The following is a 21,397-nucleotide window of genomic DNA, read 5'->3' as shown; positions in this document are numbered from 1 at the left end:
AGAGTGTCAGCCTTTGTCTGTCACCAGTGCAGATGTAGGTAGATTCTACGGTACCATTAGTCAAAAATCCGCACTGAAGTCCTAGTCCTGAAGTTGGCGCTGAGCAGCGAAATACCGTAAAATGAAGCATATAGGCGCAAATATTTAAAGCACGTATGACCTGACCGTGGAGGGACACCGATTGCATCCATGAGGATGCTCTATGCTCTTTCTCTCTCTCTCTATCTCTCTCTCTATCTCTCTCTCTCTCGCTCTCTCTCTCTCTCTCTCTCTCTCTCTCTCTCTCTCTCTCTCTCTCTCTCTCTCTCTCTCTCTCTCTATCTCTCTCTCTCTCTCCTGCCTGCTTGCCTGCTCGAGTAGTTAAAAAGAGAAGGTCCGACAACTTCTTCTTCTTTATGCAGGATTCCTCCTCATTTGGAGATGTCACCAATACTAAAATCGCTCTGGACTTTCAAGCATGGCTTCATACTGGCCTTTACACCTTTGATACTTCTTCCTCTTCCACTTGTTAACGGCACAACGGTATGTTAAATCGACATTTAGTGTATCAGATGAAGTGTATTAACATGTTTAACATTTTTTGTGTGCCTGCTTATCTTGATCCTAATCCCAATCGTACCTTTCTGATTTTATTTTACTCGTTAAGGGCAACAGCGGAACTTTGTCCGGCTGCCCCGTAATGTCACATGCCATGAATTTTTGTTCACTTTGTTTTAATTAAGTAAATCGCAAGCTGTAAATGTGCTTTTTTATACAGCAAAATAATTTAAAATTTATTATTATTTTTATTTCTTGTAAATGCATTTTTGGATTTTATTAGAAGACATTTAAACCTTCAATGGCTATTAGCACATTCGTGGCTTGTCTGATTTTTCCTTTAAAAGCTCCGATGTGTTCTTTATCCATATTATCGCTCGCTCGTGTGCAACTAGTACTGCACATTTAAAACGCAAGTACCGCCCGTTGCAGTGAGGGTGTGTCACCGAGGGAGTGCGTGTGTGTTTCAGGAGGCCAGCTGCGCCTATGTGATCCTGCTGATGGCGGTGTACTGGTGCACGGAGGCTCTCCCGCTGGCCATCACCGCGCTCCTACCCGCCCTCCTCTTCCCGCTGTTCGGCATCATGCAGTCGAAGCAGGTAGACGTCGCTGCACGGGAGTGCGCGCGCGCGCCGTGCACGGAGTGGGTGGGTGGGTGGGTGGGGGGCGTGGTTTCATTGATAAACTGGAGTTGCGCTGTCCTGCAGGTGTGCGTGCAGTACCTGAGGGACACCAATATGCTGTTCGTGGGCGGCCTGCTCGTGGCTGTGGCGGTTGAGCACTGGAACCTGCACAAGCGCATCGCCCTCCGAGTGTTGCTCGTCGTGGGAGTGCGGCCGGCGCTGTGGGTGACCCGCCCGCCGAGATGCGGAGGCTCCTGTTTTGGGTCCGACATTAAGCAGATTCTCTCTCTCTCCCTCTTCTTCCTCTGGGCCGGGACGCAGTCTGATGCTGGGCTTCATGGGGGTGACGTCCTTCCTCTCCATGTGGATCAGTAACACGGCCACCACGGCCATGATGGTGCCCATTATGCAGGCCGTGTTGGAGCAGCTGGACTCCCCCGAGCCTCTGCTGGAGCCCGTGGGCTGCAGCCAGGTGTCCAGTCGGGGCCCGGAGACGCGGCGCCCCCAGCTGGCCAAATATAAAGACGCAGGTAACGACGCAGGGCTACACTTAGAAAGCACAGGGGGCTTAGATCACAGAGGGTTTGTGACCCTGCTGCCAACTCCGTGTAAGGTGGAAAGTGTACATGTCACAGTGTGCTAAGCGCCTTATTTAAAACCACAAATGTAAGGTTTTAGTACCAGGGCTTTTCAATCTATTCCTCTGCGGGGAGAAGTTTCAGACGAGGGTTGACTGGGCACTCGGGGTCGTGGAACGTCTGTCCTTCACGTTAAACAGGGCTCATTTGGATTATGAGAGAAGCATGTGGCCTGCGGAAACCGATGGCTTTCAGTGCACCTGTGTGTGTTTGCTGGCCTTTGTTAGGGCTTGAGCTTCTATCAACCACTTTAGCCCAGCACGTTCGTTTGATGCAAAAGGAGAACAACATAGGAACAACATACCAAAATTATAGCAATACCAAAAATGCCTTTATTAAAACAGAAATATCTCCGGGGATCTCACACATTCTAACATTTACATCAGAGGTTTATATACTACTGCTTCACCCCTTAAAGTCCTCTTGCATGGTCATACATAGAGTCCTCGTACATACATGCATGACTTTATTTCATGGCGTTATTTCATGTTCACTGTGTCCCAACCTGATAGGGTGTCATTCAGGCAGTTGGTGCAAGTGACCTTCTGTGGGGCTTATCAGTATAGAACAGATTCTACAGACACTTCACAAGAGTCTAACACTCGCCTTAGACCAAAGTATTTTCTGATAGGCTGTATGGCCCTTCTCAAAATATATAGCTTAAAACATTTAAGGCAGCAATTATTTATCTAATTAACAATTATATATCTAATTCTAATACCAATTTTATTGATGAGCAAAATATACTTCTGCTAATGTTATTGCTAAGCAAAAACTAATTTTCTCAACACCTTACAGTGGTGGTGTTGAGCAGCCTGGACACGGCGGCGGAGACACCGCGGCACGGCGGTGATGCGGAGAGGTGGCGTGTGTGTAAGGGCATGACTCTGTGTGTGTGCTACGCTGCCAGCATCGGGGGAACGGCCACGCTAACGGGCACAGGGCCTAACCTGGTGCTGAAAGGTCAAATGAACCAGTGGGTGTCAAACCTAAATTACTATAAAAAACTCATTCGATCTTTCCAAACTTCAGGTAAGATCGAATTTCATAGAAAGTCTTCTTTTTTCCCCTCTGCATTTGCTCATTAGAATGTACTATTTCTCCTGTTGTCTCCTCTCGTTCTCACACTCTCATTCTACCTTCATGAGATGAATAATGTGACGTGCCCTTTTCCCTTCGACCCCAGATTGTTTCCGCAGAATGCTGACGTCATCAATTTCGCCTCCTGGTTCGGCTTCGCGTTTCCCAACATGCTGATCATGTTGACGTTGGCCTGGTTGTGGCTACAGTTCCTGTTCATGGGCTTCGAGTGAGTGCCGTTAGTCTTTAATCCCCTTTAAATTACAGCATTCCAAGCCCCACCCATACACACACACACACACGCGCACACACACACACACACACATGCGCACACACACACACACACACACACATACACACACACCCATACACACCCATACACACCCATACACACACACACACACACACACACACACACACATATACACACACACCCATACACACCCATACACACACACACACACACACACACACACACCCATACACACCCATACACACACACACACACACATATACACACACACACACACACACACACCCATACACACACACCCATACACACACACATATACACACACACACACACACACACACACACACACACACACACACACACACACACACACCCTGCCCCAGACTTGGCCCCCACCGTTCTCCTCTCTGCAGCTTTAGGAAGACATGGGGTTGTGGCGTGATGAAGACCGAGAAGGAGATCGCCGCGTATAACGTGATCCGGGAGGAGCACCGCCTGCTGGGGCCCATGTCGTCCGGCGAGCTGAGTGTGCTGGCTCTCTTCATCCTCCTCGTGGGGCTGTGGTTCACCCGCGACCCAGGCTTCACCACCGGCTGGGCCTCACACGCCTTCAACTCGGACGCGGAGTACGACTCACACCGCCCCGGATAAGATCTTGGTCGTTTTGTTGTAATTTCGTCTAAATCATAGCTGTGGTGTGTGTGGAAACGTAACCATGAAACGCACTACTGGGAGGGCGAGACAGCTCGCCGTGGTTAATGTAAACTTGGAGCGGAGGATAATGTCGGGGTTTGACCCTCCAGGTTCGTGACCGACGCCACGGTGGCGGTGTTCGTGGCTCTGTTCCTCTTCGTGCTGCCATCGGAACCGTCACGTCTTTTCCGCTGGCCACCTGCTGACCCCGGACCAGGTGGGCGGGGCTCGACCATCACCTAAAAATATGCACAGCAAAGGGACGTGGGTTGAGTTGGTCTGAGTTGGTCTGAGTTGGTCTGAGTTGGTCTGAGTTGGTCTGAGTTGGTCTGAGTTGGTCTGAGTGGGTCTGAGTGGGTCTGAGTGGGTCTGAGTGGGTCTGAGTGGGTCTGAGTGGGTCTGAGTGGGTTGAGTGGGTCTGAGCGGGTTGAGTGGGTCTGAGCGGGTTGAGTGGGTCTGAGCGGGTTGAGTGGGTCTGAGTGGGTTGAGTGGGTCTGAGCGGGTTGAGTGTACCCAATCTGAGGGCTCCTCTTTGGCTGTAGTGATTTCTCTGTGCTGCTGTTTTCCTTTTTTCCCCACTGTTGCCATGACAGCCCTGCTCACCTGGAAGGTGGCCCAGAAGAAAATGCCCTGGAACATAGTGTTACTTCTGGGTGGGGGCTTTGCTCTTGCCAAAGGGAGCGAGGTGAGGCCATGTGACATCCACCCCCACCCAATATCCACTCATATCATGACATCTATATTACTCATATATTCAGTATCTACTCATACTATTCTTATATAATTCAGATCATTTCTGGATAACATGCTCTCCCACTGGTCCTTGTCCCAGGTGTCGGGTCTGTCCACGTGGATGGGTAATCAGTTAACCCCCCTGCATAGTATTCCTGCTTGGGCCATAGTCATCATCCTGTGTCTACTGATTGCTACGCTAACAGAGTGCACCAGCAACGTAGCCACAGCTACACTCTTCCTCCCTGTCTTGGCCTCTATGGTGAGAATGTCAAATATATATATACTCCAGTGGCAAGCTGCAATAGGTCATTGGTGCACATGTACCCAGTCTTGGTTCCTGCCCTAAAACAGTCACAGCAACACCATACGGGCCCAGATTTACAAACACAATTAAACATTCAGTCCCAGAGAATTACTTTCATCCCTTTTTTGAGGCCCCTCCACCAGTCGGCCAAGTTCTCACCCACTTCAATTCATCCAGCTCTCTATCCCCACAGTGTTCTCAATCCCTCCCCCCAATCATCTCCACACTGGGTACGCACCATTTCGCTTTAATTTGGTTAACTTAGGAAGCCGTACAAAGAACCCTTACTCTGAGTGCACTAGCCTGGGGTGCTCCAAGAATCATTTAGTTGAAGATGTACTGAGGAGAAAGTTTGCAGGAAGAACTTAAGGGTTAAGCGCCTTCGGGGATGTGGGGGTTTCTTCCTTCAGCCATTTGTTTTCTGGAATTTTATGCATCCAGGTTCTTTAAGGTTCTTCATTATATTATCATGGTTGTTTGTCCTTCAGTCTGCATGTTCAAGCATGTTTATGAACTTCTTCAAGTCTGCATCAGCAAGCAATGATGACTATTTTGATTACACACACACACACACACACACACACACACACACACACACACACACACACTGTGGACACAAAGCTTGGATCTGCTCCATTCTTTTACATCCAAAAACAAGATCAAAGTCCTAAAAGCCTGAACTACAGTGCACCAGGCGTTGTGTAATTGTTGGCTAATCAGCTGTGGGGCAGGAGGGGCAGGAGGGGCAGGTGGGGCAGGTGGGGCAGGAGGGGCAGGAGGGGCAGGTGCCCGGCAGACGTGAATCAGCCTGTACACCATCCTGACAAATCTTGGTTTAATTACACCCCAAATGAAGTTTCATGGCAGAGAAAACCACAACGTAAGTCAGTCATGTGACTCAGAGTCAGTAGTATTAGAGCAAAGCGGTGGTCTATTTCGTAGAAACCGAAGATAAGCCCTGAAATGTTTTTTTCTGCTGCTGTGTTACAGTCCCAGTCGACTGGCCTGAACCCCCTCTACGTTATGGTGCCCTGCACGCTCAGTGCCTCTTTCGCTTTCATGTTACCCGTGGCAACGCCCCCCAACGCTATTGTGTTCTCCTATGGCGACCTCAAGGTTTCAGACATGGTGAGATTTCTAACATGGCGTCTGCTCCTCACTCAGCCAATGACTTCATTATGAAAACTATGACTCATTACGGTTTAATTTTGACAAACAGAACTATTACGGTTTAATTTTGACAAACATTTAAGGTACCAAAGGACTCCTTAATTGCAAATAATTTGTCATTGGTGAAAAGTAAAAAATAGTTTGATCTATTGTAGTCCATGGGTCAGAGGTCACAGTATTAAATATAAGGACTAGTTCTTGTCCACACTCAGAGCCGGAGTGGCTAATCGGGAGATTCGGGAGGATTCCCGATGGGCCGGCTCATGTCAGTCTCTAGTTTGGGCCGATTGGGAGGGGAAAATAATTTTGGGCCGGATTTGCGCATGAAACTCCCGGGCTGAAAAAGTGTCCCACTCCGGCCCTGTCCACACTCTATGTACTGTATCTATAGCTTCTATACACTCCATGGTGATGTTTTCATGCAGCGATGCCCTGTGTGGTGTGAATATGTGTTCAAGGCGAAGGCGGGCTTCATGATGAACATCATCGGTATCCTGTGCACCACGCTGGCCATCAACACCTGGGGCCGGGCCATGTTCCACTTGGACTCTTTCCCCGCTTGGGCCAACAGGACGGGCTCCTGAACGGGCCCGTGTCCGGCCCGGTGCCGAGAGAAAACGCACAGCAAACCACACGTCCTCACAAGACGCCTCGCACACACACCGCTGTACGCAGACGATCTCCTGCGGCTGCCTGAGGCTCCAGACACCAGCGACCGCATCACGACTGCTGTTGAAGAAAAAAAAGGTTCAATTCACAGAGTGGCATTTTTACCTGCTTTTATCTGTATGGGGGGGTAATTAATGGCCAAATCCTTCAGACCGGGATTTTGTTTGTTTTTATATATAAATATCTTTAATATTTAAGGTTGATTTTAAAAATGGAACATGCAGATAACAGGGAAACAGTCATTAAATTTTAGAGAGCTATAATTATCATTGTGAATTGGTGATATCTTGTGTTTATTGTCTAAGTGAAGATGCTGTTTACAAACAGGGTTGGCATATCATCAGCCATCCCATAATTTACCAACACTCTCAAAAGCTTTGCTATGTTCATCTTTCTAAAAAGATGAACGTAACGTAAATACTGTACAGGACTGACAGTGTCACTATGCACTACTTGCATATGCTAATCATTCCTATTAACATCCATCACTGCAGACACACCATCAGTATGAATACTGTGTGTATAGTACTATGTGTTTTGTACTGTATGTAATTGTGCATTGGTTCTTACCTGTACAATAAAAATCTGTAGTGCTGCTTTTGCATATTAAGAGTTCCAGTGACTCCTGAATGGCATTCAGAAGTGATGTGCTACGACTGGAGGGCTGGGCTATGCAAATATGAATAGGAATACATTAATATGGAGCAGAAATATAAAGGTATTCATATATGAATATTCATATATGCATAAGGTCTCACGCTTGCGTGTCTATGGATGTAAGACTTAGGCGAGGTCCAACCTTGACTGAGTGCAGTGTTTTAAAGTGACTGTGCTGTCAGAAAACTGTGTAAAAACCAGTGCAGTACATAATAAACAATGTAATTGCAATAAGGTCAGTGCAGTACAGGTAAGCCAGCTACCTGAGATGATTAATGCACACAAATAAAATATTAAATAGAATTGGAAAACAACATTCACTTAAATGTTCTTTCATTCTTGGCACATTTGTCAAAATCCTAATGTGAATTGACTGTGTAAAAAAAAAAAACAGTCTGTTTGATGCAATTTTATAACCTGTTTATAACTGTAGCTGAAATACACGGAAAAGCTCAAAGAGCATTTCGATAATTACATTATATCATTTTCAAAGTGAATTGTAACAGAGAAGGTATGTGTGTCAATCGTACGATATTCAGAAGTTCAGATCTTGCTCAGAATGGACTCATGAGAGCAAAGAAAGGTCAGAGTGCACAAGCTGTGAACTCTGGGTAAATGCTACGTCTTACACATGCAATGTAAAATGTATGGACAGTATTCCACTGCAAAACATATACCTATGTATAGGTCTTATGTCAATATCAGAAGATCGCCAATACAAATATAATTTGAATCCAAACTTGAGCTTTAATTATGCTGCAGCACAAAGTGGTCACAATCACCACTTTGATTTTGAGATCTATAAATGTTGCCTGCTAACTCACTTTACATACAGTGACATTACATGCAGTTTCATGTACTTTATGTGATTCTGAAACAAGATTACGGGTTACAATAAAGACAAAACAAATAGCGTTTGCCAAGGATACATTATTGGTGGTGCTGATCCACACCACAAATCCACAAAAACCAAGAATCTCTCAGCACAGCACTCCAGGAGAGGGAGATATATATATATATATATATATATATATATATATATATATATATATATATATATATATATATATATATATATATTGTGGCAATTCAGTAAAGCGGACGGCATTCAGCATGAAGATGAAACACATGCTTGTCTATATGATGATATCAACAAGGGTTTCTGCAGCCAGTTCTAGGGGGATTATGGGAAGGTCCTTCACTTAGCGAAGGGTCTGCTGTTGATAGAAAGTTTTAGGTGATGTTCACAGAACAGTGAGAGAAGCAGTGTCTTTGAAGGAGTTAGAAAGTGGAATATAAAATATTTTAAATGTTTTTGTTGCTGTTGGTCTTGGTGTTTGTGTTGTTGCTGAGGTCCTTGTTGTGAAAAGGCTTAAGTAAACATATCTACCCACTATGAGGCAGAGACGTGCATCATCACCAATTACACCGTATGACTTCATGAACGCAGAAAGGTGAGAGGTGTTGCAATGACAACAGCTCATAACCCTCTGCAGACAAAACACCAGCAATGTATTCATAAGCTTCTGCTGTTTGGCCACAACAACAGACAAACTCCTGCTGTCTGGGTTGAAAGTGTGAGACTGAGCCAGTCACCATTTAGTTTTTTTCTGTCAGAGCAGATGAATGGCACAGACAAAAACATTCATTCTTCATTGTGTCTTCTCTGTTCTCTGAAATCCAGCTCCTCCAAAGAGCTGCTGAAAGTGATTTTCAGAGAGGCCCTGCCCTTTGCCACAGAATCCCAATTTCTTATTGGGGCAATTAAAAGGTGAACTCCTACAACACTGAAGCAGCTAACAAGCGGTTGGGTGAGCAGGGGCACTCTGATCACTGTGATCACTCTGATCACTATGATCACGAGGCTTTTGGGACAGACGCAGATATAATTACAGTGCCTTTCTCTTATTTTCAGGTTCCCCAAACACCCTTTCATTATCGAGCTGAAACAAGAACATATATGCTGTGTGCCTATTTTCTCTCTCTCTCCCTCTCTCGCTCCCTCCCTCTCTGTCTCTGTACACACACACACACACACACACACACACACACACACACACACACACAAACACACATATATATATATATACATATATATATATACACATATAGCATGGGTTGTGCTTTGCTGAGGTGGCATTCAAAAAGTCATTCTCATTTCTAGCCATTTCATTTCTAAAAATGTTCACATGCGATAATATTAAAATAGGAAATTTCACTGCGTATAAGCAATGCAATTGACTCCTGATCTTTTGTTTGTAGGTTTGTCAGAATAAATGAATAAACTTTGCTGTAAAGTAACTTCACTGTGTGTACAGGATGTACTGTTCATACTATACTTAAATATGCCTCTCACGATCGCAGAAGGTTACTCCTGTAAACCACATGAGGTGTCATTTTTATATTAGCCTATATATCAACCTCTTTTTCTTTCCCCATTCCTTTTCACCTAAGTCTGACCTCTGCCACCTGCAGAAATTCTCTGATGACTCTGTGGTGGTAGGAGGCATGAAGGACGACAGGGATGGAGAGTACAGAGACCCAGTGGACAGCTTCGTCATGTGGTGTGAGGAGAACCATCTGACCCTCAATGTGGCCAAAACCAAGGAAATGGTGGTTGACTTCAGGAGGAGGAAGACACTAACCAGGCCTGTCAACATCAAGGGTCAGAACGTGGAGATGGTGGACAACTACAAGTACCTGGGAGTCATTCTGGACAACAGACTGGACTGGAAGGCTAACTCACTGTGTACAAGAAAGGAATGAGCAGACTCTACTTTCTGAGGAAGCTCAGGTCCTTCGATGTGTGCAGCAAGACGCAGGAACCCTTCTACCAGTGTGTTGTTGCGAGTGCCCTCTTCTTTGCTGCAGTACGCTGGGGAGGCAGCATCAGGAAAGGAGATGCAGCCAAGCTCAACAAACTGACCAGGAAGGCCGGTTCAGTAATGGGCTGCTCTCTGGAGGGCTTCGAGGTTGTTATAGAGAGGAGGACCTTAAAAAAAACTCACTGCCATCATGGAGAACCCCGTCCACCCCCTCCATGACACACTGACTACGCAGCGGAGCACATTCAGTAACAGGCTCCTTCAGCTCCGCTGCAACAAGGAACGGTACAGGAGATCATTCCTTCCAACAGCGATCACACTGTACAACAATTCACCATTCTCAGGAACACGCTTACTGTGACTTTACCACTTACCAACCAAAGGCTCACATTAAACAGAGGACTCAGGACACTGCTAAACCCTCTAGGGTCACACAGCAGACTACACTTTGCACTGCACCTTGATACAATTTTATACAACACTTATTTGCACACATTAGGTCTTAGTTTTCTTATTTAAAGTACTATACTATTCTATTGTGTATTTAATTCCTGACTTTCTTTGCATTGCTATCTATCTATCTATCTATCTATCTATCTATCTATCTATCTATCTATCTATCTATCTATCTATCTATCTATCTATCTATCTATCTATCTATCTATCTTTTCTCCTAGTTGTAATAAATTATACTGAACTTTTATGTTAAAAATTACTTATTGCTCCTTTAAGATTATGTAGGCTGAAACAGCTCTCATGAAGTGTGAGTGTCTTTTTGACTATTGAATACACACGAATTCTCTTGGCATACTTATTCATCTGCTGTGCAAATGGCTCCACCTTGTGGTCAAATGACGAAGACACAGGTTAGCGGCGTCCCAAAGCTGTACGAGTCTGCGGTTAGTGGGTTGGTAAAGCAGTTCAGAGGTTGCTTTGATGTGGGCGGGGAGTCGACGGCTTACATGCGATTCATTTGCTAAGGGTAATTTTCACATCTTTCCATTCGTGTCCGCATTTAAAAACCGATATTTACCAATGGTGCTGGTGAACAGTACAACACTCCAAAATGGCTGAAAATCCTTTATCGCTGAACAGTAACCACATATGTTTGAGACGAATTCGCAGTTTAATTCCTGCCGAATGCAGACAAGAAGTGAAGGAGTTATCATCTCTAGCTTTGCCCGTGGTGAGTAGGCTGTGTGAATATTTCACAATGTGTGTCCATGAAATAGCCTGAACACCACCGACGTAAAGTTACCTCTGGATATTTGATGTTTAATATGTACCAACTTTGAGCTTCAGCAGTTCCTTAAAAGGTGAACCTGCTTACTCAGTTTCTTGATAAAAGTCAATAGAAAAGAGAGAAGTGCAACACACACTTATTAATTCTACTATTTCAATAGAATTTATAAATAGTTGAATTGACCTTGGTTTTCTTCCTTAGTGAATTAGGGATTGTTGTAATAGAGGCAGTAAACATAAAACATAAAGTAAACATAACATAAAGTAAACATAACATAAAACAATATGGATTTAAGTCCATAACGTAAATAGTCTAAACTAAAGGGTGGTAACAGTGATTTACAATTTAAATAAACAAAACAAAAAAAATGTTGTGCATTTAAGTGTCATTTATCACAGTTGTTGGAATTTGAAAGTCATTTTCTTACAATTTAAAATTGAATAGCAGTTACAGACAATTCACAATTCTTTGCAAAATGCTTGAATTACTATTGAAATTGAATAAAATTATTACAAAGCAAAAACTGCATTTCCTTTCAAATGCAGTCACTTTGTACCAGCATCATTTCCATATGCTACTGAAATTCAAAATGTAAATATTTTGTGTGATTATAAAATAAAGAGGGAATTGCTGCATTCAACCGAGGGGCATTAATGCCACCTAGCGACATAGTTGGTGATTTATTTTAGGATTGCAATTTTTTTTTTGTTCAAACGATGTTGAAATTCAAGATGAAATAATTAAAGTAGGAATTGCATTTCAGATCCAATGATTGTGCGTCAGTAACTGTAATCAGGTGATACACAGATGATAGTGTTGTATGTAATTTACTGAAATTCATTCACACTATTGAAACACAAAACTGACTAAATTGAATTGTAAAGCATGTATTACATTACATCCTAACTCTAAGGGGTTTGCAAAGTAAATACAATTTTGTATTCAAAGTAAATACAAAATTGATGCAAAGCAGATACTATATGATGTGCTTGAAAATTATATTGAAATCCAAATGAATAAAAACGTGAGCATATATGAACCATATTGACAATCTGGAGATCTTATTACAACCTTGTACACCCTGTCAAGGTTCAGCTTAGTGTCAGTGAGTCATGCCTTTTATTAATTCATTCAAATATTTAGTTTTTATGTTTGTGTTTACTGTGTATTTTTAATACTTTTACAATGATCCCCATGTTGTTAAAGTAGCACGCGGGAAGATTTAAGTTGTTCATTTGCAAAGCTTTAAGCTATTTATTTATTTGAAATTTTAGAAAATAAGACATGTAGAAAAGATTACATGCATTCTGCCTATCAAAATATAAATAATTTAGGTGACTCTAATAGACTCTTTCAGGTTCCTGAAGTTCAAAGTGGATCGTAAATTTATATCTGTATTTAACGGTAAGATTCTTCTTACCAGCTTAAGGGGAAACTGCATTGATCTTGACTACTGCTTTGATTTTTATGAGTGAATATTTTCTGTTCTAGTAAATCTCCTGATTTAAATCCAAATATGTATTTTACTTGCTGGAAAGGAGACTGATATCAGAGACACTTTAAAACAATCCAGCACAGAAAATGAAGATACCAAAATAAAGATAGTAAAGATATAATAAATAAAGATAGTAATAAAGACCTTTTAAAAAGTGCCAGATTTAAAATGGGTGGAAAATGTTCTGTTTTTGACGTATGTTGTTTTCTGATGTTTGATCTTTCGTGCTATTCTTGAAATGAAAATGTCCTTTTGTTTAATTATTCTAATGGCCCCTATTTTCCTCTGCAGTTTTTGACATATATTATGGTGTATTTGATAAGCTTTGTCAGTACTGTGTTCTGTGGACATCTGGGGAGGACAGAGCTTGATGGTGTAGTGCTAGCCATAGCTGTGAGTAGAAACCATTCAGTTTTATGTATGTGGTGACTGACCTCCTGTGTGACACTTTGCTTCAGAGCAGCTTAGATTATCCAGTATTTATATTCATCATATCCTCTACGATCCTTCTGACAGGTCATCAACGTGACCGGGGTTGCGGTAGGTTATGGTTTGGCATCAGCCTGTGACACATTAATATCTCAGGTAGGGATTCAATTTCTCCAACTTAAACTCACACACACACATACACAAACCCAAACATCATTATTATTATTCCTAGTAAAGCTTTTAGAAATGCAGCTAAAAATTATTTTGGTTTCTGTATCAGGGTCTATTCACATTTCCTTTGGAGAATAATTAAGCTACTCTGTTCATGCTGTTAAATTATCCAACAGACTTTTGGGAGTGGTAACCTCCAGAGAGTCGGTGTCATTGTCCAGAGGGGAATTCTCATCTTACTCTTGGCCTGTTTCCCTTGCTGGGCCATTTTAATCAATACAGAGTCAATATTACTGACAGTGAAGCAAAACCCAGAGACTGCCAGGTTTGTAAAGAATAGGCAACTACTGTTTAATAATGAATTACATTATCTTAAACATATTTTATTCTGTTTTTATTGCATGTTGCTTCTTCACCATTAAAGGATGAGTAGTATTTAAATAAAACAACACATTTTATTGCTCAGTTTTAGTAATAAGCCTCCTGAGACCTTATGAATCACTCTGTGTGCTTTGATTATGTCCATCCTCTATTAGAGCTCCTTGTCCACTTCCTGAGTGTCTCCGTTTATCTCCTAATCTTGCAGACTAGAGGAGGAGACTTTATAAGACTTTCATGAACCTTAGTACGTGCTCTTACTGTGTTTTAATTTGAAATGTGATTTAATATGAAATGCACAGATCTTTACAGTCACTCTGTGCACATGTCCAAATCCCAGAGCCATACGGACCAATGGGAAGCGTGGAGGTCTTGATATTCTTCACCTTTAGTGCTATGAAGAGCTGCTTTCAGACTGGCTGTAACTCACTGGACTTGTATGCAGCCAGACTGATTCAGTGCTCAATGTCCTTGATTGTCCTTGGGCTGTGAAAGGATCCCACCATGTAGATCCATGGATCCATGCCAACCATATAGGCCCACTGCAACCTGACTTCAGGTCAAAAGTGCTTCTGCAACCAAAGTCTCCATCTCTTGTCTGAGCAGGTTAGCTTCCCACTTGAATCCCCAAATGGTCCACTTTCAGCTTCTTGGAGGAAACATGGATTGCTCAGTTTTCTGTTGCACTCGCTACTACAGGCCAGGCCCTTTCTGTCTCAAGGCCGTGACCCGGTTTACTGCTTTGCGGCAGTCCAGATAGCCTTTATTTTTCTATCTCCAGAACACCAACATGCAACCGTAAAGCTCCTTGGTGTAACCTTTGTGGACACTGAAGAGGAAAAAACACAGCAGCAGCACGTAACCAATCGGTGACCCTGTTGTTGAGACTCGATGCCACCACATCACCTTGTAAATATGTTTGCACTTAGGGTTTGTGCCCATGATGCACAAATGTGGTGCCGGTTCAAATGTTGTTCACAATGGAGAGACCATATCGACCAATTTCACCATGACAAGCCTGGAGGCCAGTTCCCACTTGAGCAGTCAGCTCACCCAAAGCAATCAGCAGACCCCACGAGGGGACCTTGAACAGAACCCTCTCTAAAAGACGACTCATCCTTCCCTGCGGCCCATGAAAAATCCATGAGTGTGTAACACGGTCACTGGTGTGCCCCTCGCGGTATCACTCCCTGCACACTCTGACATGCTGCTGACAAGGCTGTTCGTATTTCACCATGTTGTCCTTCATTCTTGTTGCCCAAAAAAGAAGATTACCTACTGTTGTGGGATAATTTTTGCCACCCTTGAGTTTTAAGTGCATTGTGCAAAATATCCCAACCACAACTGTAGTCTGTGGGTGCATTTCCTGCCCCAACTAACTTAATTAATGCCACACAAATCGGTGTTAAAAGTTTTCAACCAGCTCATTAGCTCCACTTCTCCGCTGGTGACCTCAGTCTGAGACATCACATTGATGTCACCTGTTCCGGCACGAGTCTGTCGTGAGACCACCAGTTGCTCAGTCAGCACCATAACTTCTCTTTTGAGATCTGCTTGTTGCTTACACAGCCAGAGCAAACCGGTTCGGTGTCCTTCACCCAACTTTCCAGTGCACAGTATCCTTATTGTTTCTTGGTTTTGTGCTAATAACAGAAGTGCAGTGAGCATATATAAGAGAGAACCACTGGGTGCTTGGAAGTATTTGACATTCAACTCCCAACTGGTAGTGCTGGCTAAACCGATACATTAGCAAATGGATCCAGTAAGTGCCATCATCATAACTTAAGTTATGTCTGAATATAGTGCTATTGATTTAAAGATTCTTAGGGAACATTGCAGCTCTTGCAACTGTCCACCTGCGTCCACCGGCCGAAGGTTACTGCTTACCTCCAAGACTTGAAATACCAAAAAACATAAAGTCCGAAATTGCAAGAGTTTTAATGTATTCATTATAGTAAATAATGCTTAGTTGTAGTGGCTAAGTGAAATTCAGTAACATCATCATCTCCAGGAGGCTAGAAACACCTGTTGCATTAATTTCAAAGCAGGCCACTATTGCAGAAGTTTCCATTAGACCATTACACATCTGCAGCTAATTCAGAATGTTATCACTAGTATGCTAACCAGGCAGAGAGAAGCCCACCCTTATTATGGTGCTGGTATTACCAGGCCGAGAGAAGCCCACCCTTATTATGGTGCTGGTATTACCAGGCAGGGAGAAGCCCACCCTTATTATGGTGCTGGTATTACCAGGCAGGGAGAAGCCCACCCTTATTATGGTGCTGGTATTACCAGGCAGGGAGAAGCCCACCCTTATTATGGTGCTGGTATTACCAGACAGGGAGAAGCCCACCCTTATTATGGTGCTGGTATTACCAGGCAGGGAGAAGCCCACCCTTATTATGGTGCTGGTATTACCAGACAGGGAGAAGCTCACCCTTATTATGGTGCTGGTATTACCAGACAGGGAGAAGCTCACCCTTATTATGGTGCTGGTATTACCAGACAGGGAGAAGCCCACCCTTATTATGGTGCTGGTATTACCAGGCAGGGAGAAGCCCACCCTTATTATGGTGCTGGTATTACCAGGCAGGGAGAAGCCCACCCTTATTATGGTGCTGGTATTACCAGGCAGAGAGAAGCCCACCCTTATTATGGTGCTGGTATTACCAGGCCGAGAGAAGCGCACCCTTATTATGGTGCTGGTATTACCAGGCAGGGAGAAGCCCACCCTTATTATGGTGCTGGTATTACCAGGCAGGGAGAAGCCCACCCTTATTATGGTGCTGGTATTACCAGGCAGGGAGAAGCCCACCCTTATTATGGTGCTGGTATTACCAGGCAGGGAGAAGCCCACCCTTATTATGGTGCTGGTATTACCAGGCAGGGAGAAGCCCACCCTTATTATGGTGCTGGTATTACCAGGCAGGGAGAAGCTCACCCTTATTATGGTGCTGGTATTACCAGGCAGGGAGAAGCCCACCCTTATTATGGTGCTGGTATTACCAGGCAGGGAGAAGCCCACCCTTATTATGGTGCTGGTATTACCTCAGCTCTCAAATCCTATGCCCTCCATTTAGCCACCGGATCAATTTTAAATGTTACTACTTGTTTATAAATAATGAAACAGCCGTGGACTCAGATATATCTGGGAAACCCATTAGGTCTCTTAGAACAGGAACTGGTCCTGATAAACAGCAAAGCTTTCGGTTTCCCAGTTACCCACAGCTGGAACTAACTCCCCAAAGTCCTACGATACCCAAACCACAAACATCTAGACTGAAAACATTTCTGTTTTCCTGCACAGTATATAAGATTTGTCTTTAAAAATGTTCTTGATCAATATGAATTACTTTAGTCTCTTTAATTTTATCCTTTTAGCCCTATTTATTGTGGCTTATCCTGTAAGCTCTTTATTCTTTGTATTTAATTTAGTAATTTATAAAACCCTGTATTTGAAATGTACTATAGAAATTAACTTGCCTGGCTTTGCCTTGCATAATAAAACTATGCCTGTCTGTTTCAGGCTATCTCAGATGTATGTGAAGATTTTTATGCCAGCACTTCCAGTACGTAAAACAATACACACATCCCTACTGAAGATGTTATTCGTGTTTGCACATGAAGTGTGCATATCGCCCCTGTGTCCCCCGCTATGGTTTCAGCTAGGTTGTCTAAAATAGCCCTGTGTGAGAGAGTGGCTGGATGAGGGTGTGTGTGTTTGCACATTTGCCCAGCAATGGCAGCCTGTCTGTGGCTGGTTTCAGCCATGTACCCTGTGCTGCTAGGATACATTTCAGCCCCACGCAACCCGGAACTGAATTAAGCGATTTAGACGAATTGATGGAAGTCAATACATTCCATTCACTTCTTAGACATATAAACACTACCATGCAATAACCGAGCATCTGTTGGTTCAAATGAACTGCTTGAATTATTTATATCAGATAATAAATTGGCTGATGTGCTAAGTTGCTGTCATTTCTTCACTGCATACAGGGGCACTTGAAGGTTTCCGGTTATAAAAACAGATTCTCAGCCCATTTTAATGTTGTTGTTTTCTTTCAGGCATTATATACATTCATTATTGAGACCACTTATCTTCAAAACCAGGTAAGAGAACGTCTTGAGAGACAACACACTCTCCTGGCTCTCAGACAGTAATGAAAATCACTGTCATTCAGAGAAGTGTAAAGAGTGAACGAAGTGTTTCCTTCTAGGGAATCATTTGGCCGCTGGTTATCACTGGAGTTATAGCAAACGTCATAAATGCTCTGGCAAACTATGTTTTGGTCTTGGTTCTTGACCTTGGCGTCACGTGAGTACACCGTTCTATCGAGATGACACTTGAGATTGCCACGGAAACATCTTGGGATTAAGCCCTCATGAGTGATTTGGCAAGAACGATCAGCTGGGATTAAACCCCTGGGCATAGTCCGTTTAAAAAATGTGCACGTCAGTGACAAAGATTACGATATGTACGACACCACCAATGTGACCGACATGACTGTTTTATCTGCAGTGGATCTGCGGCAGCCAACGTTATCTCACAGTACTCGATGGCTATTGTACTGTTTATTTACATCCGTTGTAGAGGTCTTCACAAGGACACCTGGCATGGTGAGTTCGTAAAATCACGCAAACATTTCTGTGGTAGGTGGTCACATGAACTTCATGCACCACATAAACAACCATTTCATGTTTCCTTATATCAGTGAGTACTCCTCACCAACATTCTTCCCTAGTGAGATAAATGTGACATAAACAATTTGCATATACACTTGTTTCATTTTATACATGCATCATAATGACCCAATTAGAAAGGCTGATCATGCCGACTCCCCTTATGCAAATTCTAACCTATTTTGTTAGCCACAGACCTTGAAAGCTACAATGTCCTAATTTGTGTAATCATATGCAACTGTGGTAACTGCTATCTGTGAGATCTGTGTGAGGTCCGTGTCTCTCTCGTGCACGTGCAGGGTGGTCCATGGACTGTCTACAGGAGTGGGACACCTTCATCCACCTGGCTGTCCCTGGCATGCTCATGTTGTGTGCTGAATGGTGGACGTATGAGCTGGGAGCATTTTTGGCAGGTTTGATTTCATGCTCACATGAAAGTGATTATTAGGGTTTTGCGGGGATAAAGGTGGTACTTTAACATATTTGTCTCGTGCTCGCTGTGTGCCAAATTCAGCCACACAGTGCTTTTGGTCATTTGGCCGAATCTCTTTGTTTTCTATGACAGGTTTGATAAGTCAGGTGGAGCTCGGAGCCCAGGCAGTTATCTATGAACTGGCAAACATTGCGTATATGGTAAATTCTTACATGACACTTCTGACTAAATCCTGCTTTAAATTATTACAGTCTTTAATACCAATCATGGTGATGAACACTGTGTGTTTTTGCAGGAATTCACTGCATGAATAATGGACCGTGGTTAATTGTGCAGCACTGTTAATGAGACAGGTCTCCTCCCGCCAGATTCCTATAGGTTTCAGTGTGGCAGGCAGTGTGAGGGTGGGAAACGCCATGGGGGCTGGAGACACTGCTCAAGCCAAGCTGTCGGCCAAGGTCGGCATGACCTGCGCAGGTACTTCTGGGGTCCGCCCGACGCACCGAGAAAATAACCGCGCTGGGGACGGCTGGGGTGGTTCAAGCTGCCTGATTAGACGCTTCACACTCGTGATTGACCTTTGCTCTTTTGGCACTCGTTCTATAAAGCATGTGCTGCACTGGGGACTGAATTACAGTGCTCCGATTGTACTGTTTTTCTGAGAAAGGCCAAAAAACTCGGCTCATGAACTTGTTTCGCAGTGTTGGTCTCAGTATGCTTGGCAGTCATCATCGGCTGTTCCAAAGACGCCATTTCTTACATCTTCACCAACGATGAGTGAGTACTCCACTCTATTGTACCTGGACAGTGTGTTGTCTTTGTCATCCATTTAAACTCTATAATGTTGCTTATATGACCCAACTGTAGTAAAATCCAACTGTCAACTGTAGTGAACTTTGTCCATGAAACACATATTAACTTGGACATTGTGTCAGTATAATAAACTTCATGTACTGTTCATTATACTGTGGGTTTAGAATACTTAAAAAAATATGAACAGTACCATGATTGCATGCAGCTAGTTAGGGTTAAAATCATGCAAACAAAAACATAAACTAATGTCTTTTTCACAGACAGATTAGGCAGAGGGTTGCCACCGTCATGGTCCTCTACGCTCCCTTCCATATATTTGATGCAACAGCAGTGAGTCTCCTGCACACCTGCTCCTTACACCACATAACACTTAACAGAGCGTGCCACGCTCTTATTACTCTATACCTATGAAGTGGGAGGAGTCAGAGGTGTAAACAGGGCGTGTGCTGGCTCACCCGACTGGATTTCATCCCACGCCAGGCGGCCGGTGGGAGCATTGTCCGAGGCTTAGGGAAACAGAAGCTCGGGGCAATTGCAAATCTGATTGGATACTATGGTGTGGGTTTTCCTATTGGAGTATCTCTGATGTTTGCAGCCAAACTAGGGATTTTTGGTATGGAAAACATTCTCTCCCACTCATTCTCTCTCTCTTTCTGTCTCATATGCTCTTTTTCTTTCATCTGCCTGTCTTCCCGATGCCACGCGCTGCCCTCTGAGTCGTGTTTCTCTCGTCTGCCGCGCTGTAGGTCTTTGGACGGGCCTTTTCATTTGCGTGCTCCTTCAGGCCATCTTCTTCACAATGCTCCTGATCAAGATGAACTGGGCGAAAGTCACAGAGGAGGTGAGAGCCACGTGCCAAACACAATCCAGCTCTTGCCCTGCGGCGTTCAGTGCCAGCGTTACTAATGCCTTGTTCTCATCGCAGGCCCAGGTCAGGGCTGGAGTCCAGTCCAACGGGACGGAGGACGGTAAGAACTCGCACAGCTCCGAGATTGCTTGGTGAAGCACATAACGCGGCCGGGTGCTAACAGGAGCTCTGTGCTGGCAGACTCCGCAGAGCAGCAGGGAGACGTGGAGCCCAACGAGACCAGCCAGGCCACCGACACGGATGTGCTGCTGGTGGCGTCGTCCAGTGAGAACCTCCGCACCGTGGGGAAGCCGCTGCCATTCAGGACACTGGTGTTTCGCCGGGGCCTCACCTTGGTGTTCATGCTCAGCGTGCTGGCTGGAGGACTGATCTTAAACATGACTCTGACCAGATAAGAGGACTGAGAGAAGGTCACAGCGCTCAGATTAAGCTCTGGAGGACACGGACTGGAGTAATAAAACACAGAGATCTGATTTCCAGATGGTTGACTGCCCTTTAGTTTTATTTAACGTACAGTATTTGTGACTAGTCTTAGTCAAGAGACGGTGTAAAGGTATATGAAGTTGAAGGTATGCTTCAAGTGAATAAATTTATATTTACAATTTATTGATATACTCTATTGTCTATCTTTGTACATTTTTAAAATAGGTTAATAAGCAACACATTTGAATTTTAAACACTGAAAATATTTACCATTAAC

General features: G+C 43.8%; 2 protein-coding genes across 3 annotated transcripts; both read left to right on the top strand.

The window, feature by feature from the left end:
* Positions 1 to 292: 292 nt before the first annotated feature.
* On the top strand, positions 293 to 7,306 carry slc13a5b (solute carrier family 13 member 5b). 2 transcript variants are annotated; one of them, XM_076975817.1, is made up of 12 exons: positions 301 to 522; positions 1,008 to 1,136; positions 1,245 to 1,381; positions 1,482 to 1,690; positions 2,597 to 2,774; positions 2,985 to 3,107; positions 3,545 to 3,757; positions 3,935 to 4,041; positions 4,418 to 4,509; positions 4,657 to 4,818; positions 5,854 to 5,991; positions 6,492 to 7,306. In XM_076975817.1, the coding sequence occupies exons 1-12, from the start codon at positions 421 to 423 to the stop codon at positions 6,615 to 6,617; spliced, it is 1,716 nt and encodes a 571-aa protein (XP_076831932.1). In that variant the 5' UTR covers positions 301 to 420; the 3' UTR covers positions 6,618 to 7,306. The 2 variants fall into 2 exon arrangements, with proteins under 2 accessions (XP_076831931.1, XP_076831932.1); XM_076975816.1 differs by having other exon boundaries at positions 293 to 522; positions 1,008 to 1,381.
* A 3,589-nt stretch (positions 7,307 to 10,895) lies between these two features.
* Positions 10,896 to 21,303, top strand: slc47a3 (solute carrier family 47 member 3). The gene is made up of 17 exons (XM_076975818.1): positions 10,896 to 11,370; positions 13,214 to 13,315; positions 13,439 to 13,507; positions 13,699 to 13,847; positions 17,427 to 17,469; positions 17,969 to 18,013; positions 18,121 to 18,218; positions 18,423 to 18,520; positions 18,883 to 18,996; positions 19,149 to 19,216; positions 19,385 to 19,493; positions 19,718 to 19,793; positions 20,090 to 20,159; positions 20,310 to 20,442; positions 20,576 to 20,670; positions 20,755 to 20,797; positions 20,878 to 21,303. The coding sequence occupies exons 1-17, from the start codon at positions 11,251 to 11,253 to the stop codon at positions 21,090 to 21,092; spliced, it is 1,647 nt and encodes a 548-aa protein (XP_076831933.1). The 5' UTR covers positions 10,896 to 11,250; the 3' UTR covers positions 21,093 to 21,303.
* The last annotated feature ends 94 nt before the right edge of the window (positions 21,304 to 21,397 follow it).

Source organism: Brachyhypopomus gauderio, chromosome 16, assembly GCF_052324685.1.
Source record: "Brachyhypopomus gauderio isolate BG-103 chromosome 16, BGAUD_0.2, whole genome shotgun sequence".
Taxonomy (NCBI): Eukaryota; Metazoa; Chordata; class Actinopteri; order Gymnotiformes; family Hypopomidae; genus Brachyhypopomus; species Brachyhypopomus gauderio.
The sequence above is the reverse complement of the archived record's forward strand: the minus strand, read 5'-3'. Positions and strand labels throughout refer to the sequence as shown.

Excerpts from the sequence above, each read along its gene's own strand:
- slc13a5b (XM_076975816.1), top strand. The coding sequence starts at position 421 with ATGTCACCAATACTAAAATCGCTCTGGACTTTCAAGCATGGCTTCATA. Across the intron at positions 523-1,007 it reads CACTTGTTAACGGCACAACG|GAGGCCAGCTGCGCCTATGT; the intron begins GTATGTTAAATC and ends TGTGTGTTTCAG. Across the intron at positions 4,819-5,853 it reads TCCCTGTCTTGGCCTCTATG|TCCCAGTCGACTGGCCTGAA; the intron begins GTGAGAATGTCA and ends GCTGTGTTACAG.
- slc47a3 (XM_076975818.1), top strand. The coding sequence starts at position 11,251 with ATGGCTGAAAATCCTTTATCGCTGAACAGTAACCACATATGTTTGAGA. Across the intron at positions 20,160-20,309 it reads ATATATTTGATGCAACAGCA|GCGGCCGGTGGGAGCATTGT; the intron begins GTGAGTCTCCTG and ends ATCCCACGCCAG. Across the intron at positions 20,798-20,877 it reads GTCCAACGGGACGGAGGACG|ACTCCGCAGAGCAGCAGGGA; the intron begins GTAAGAACTCGC and ends CTGTGCTGGCAG.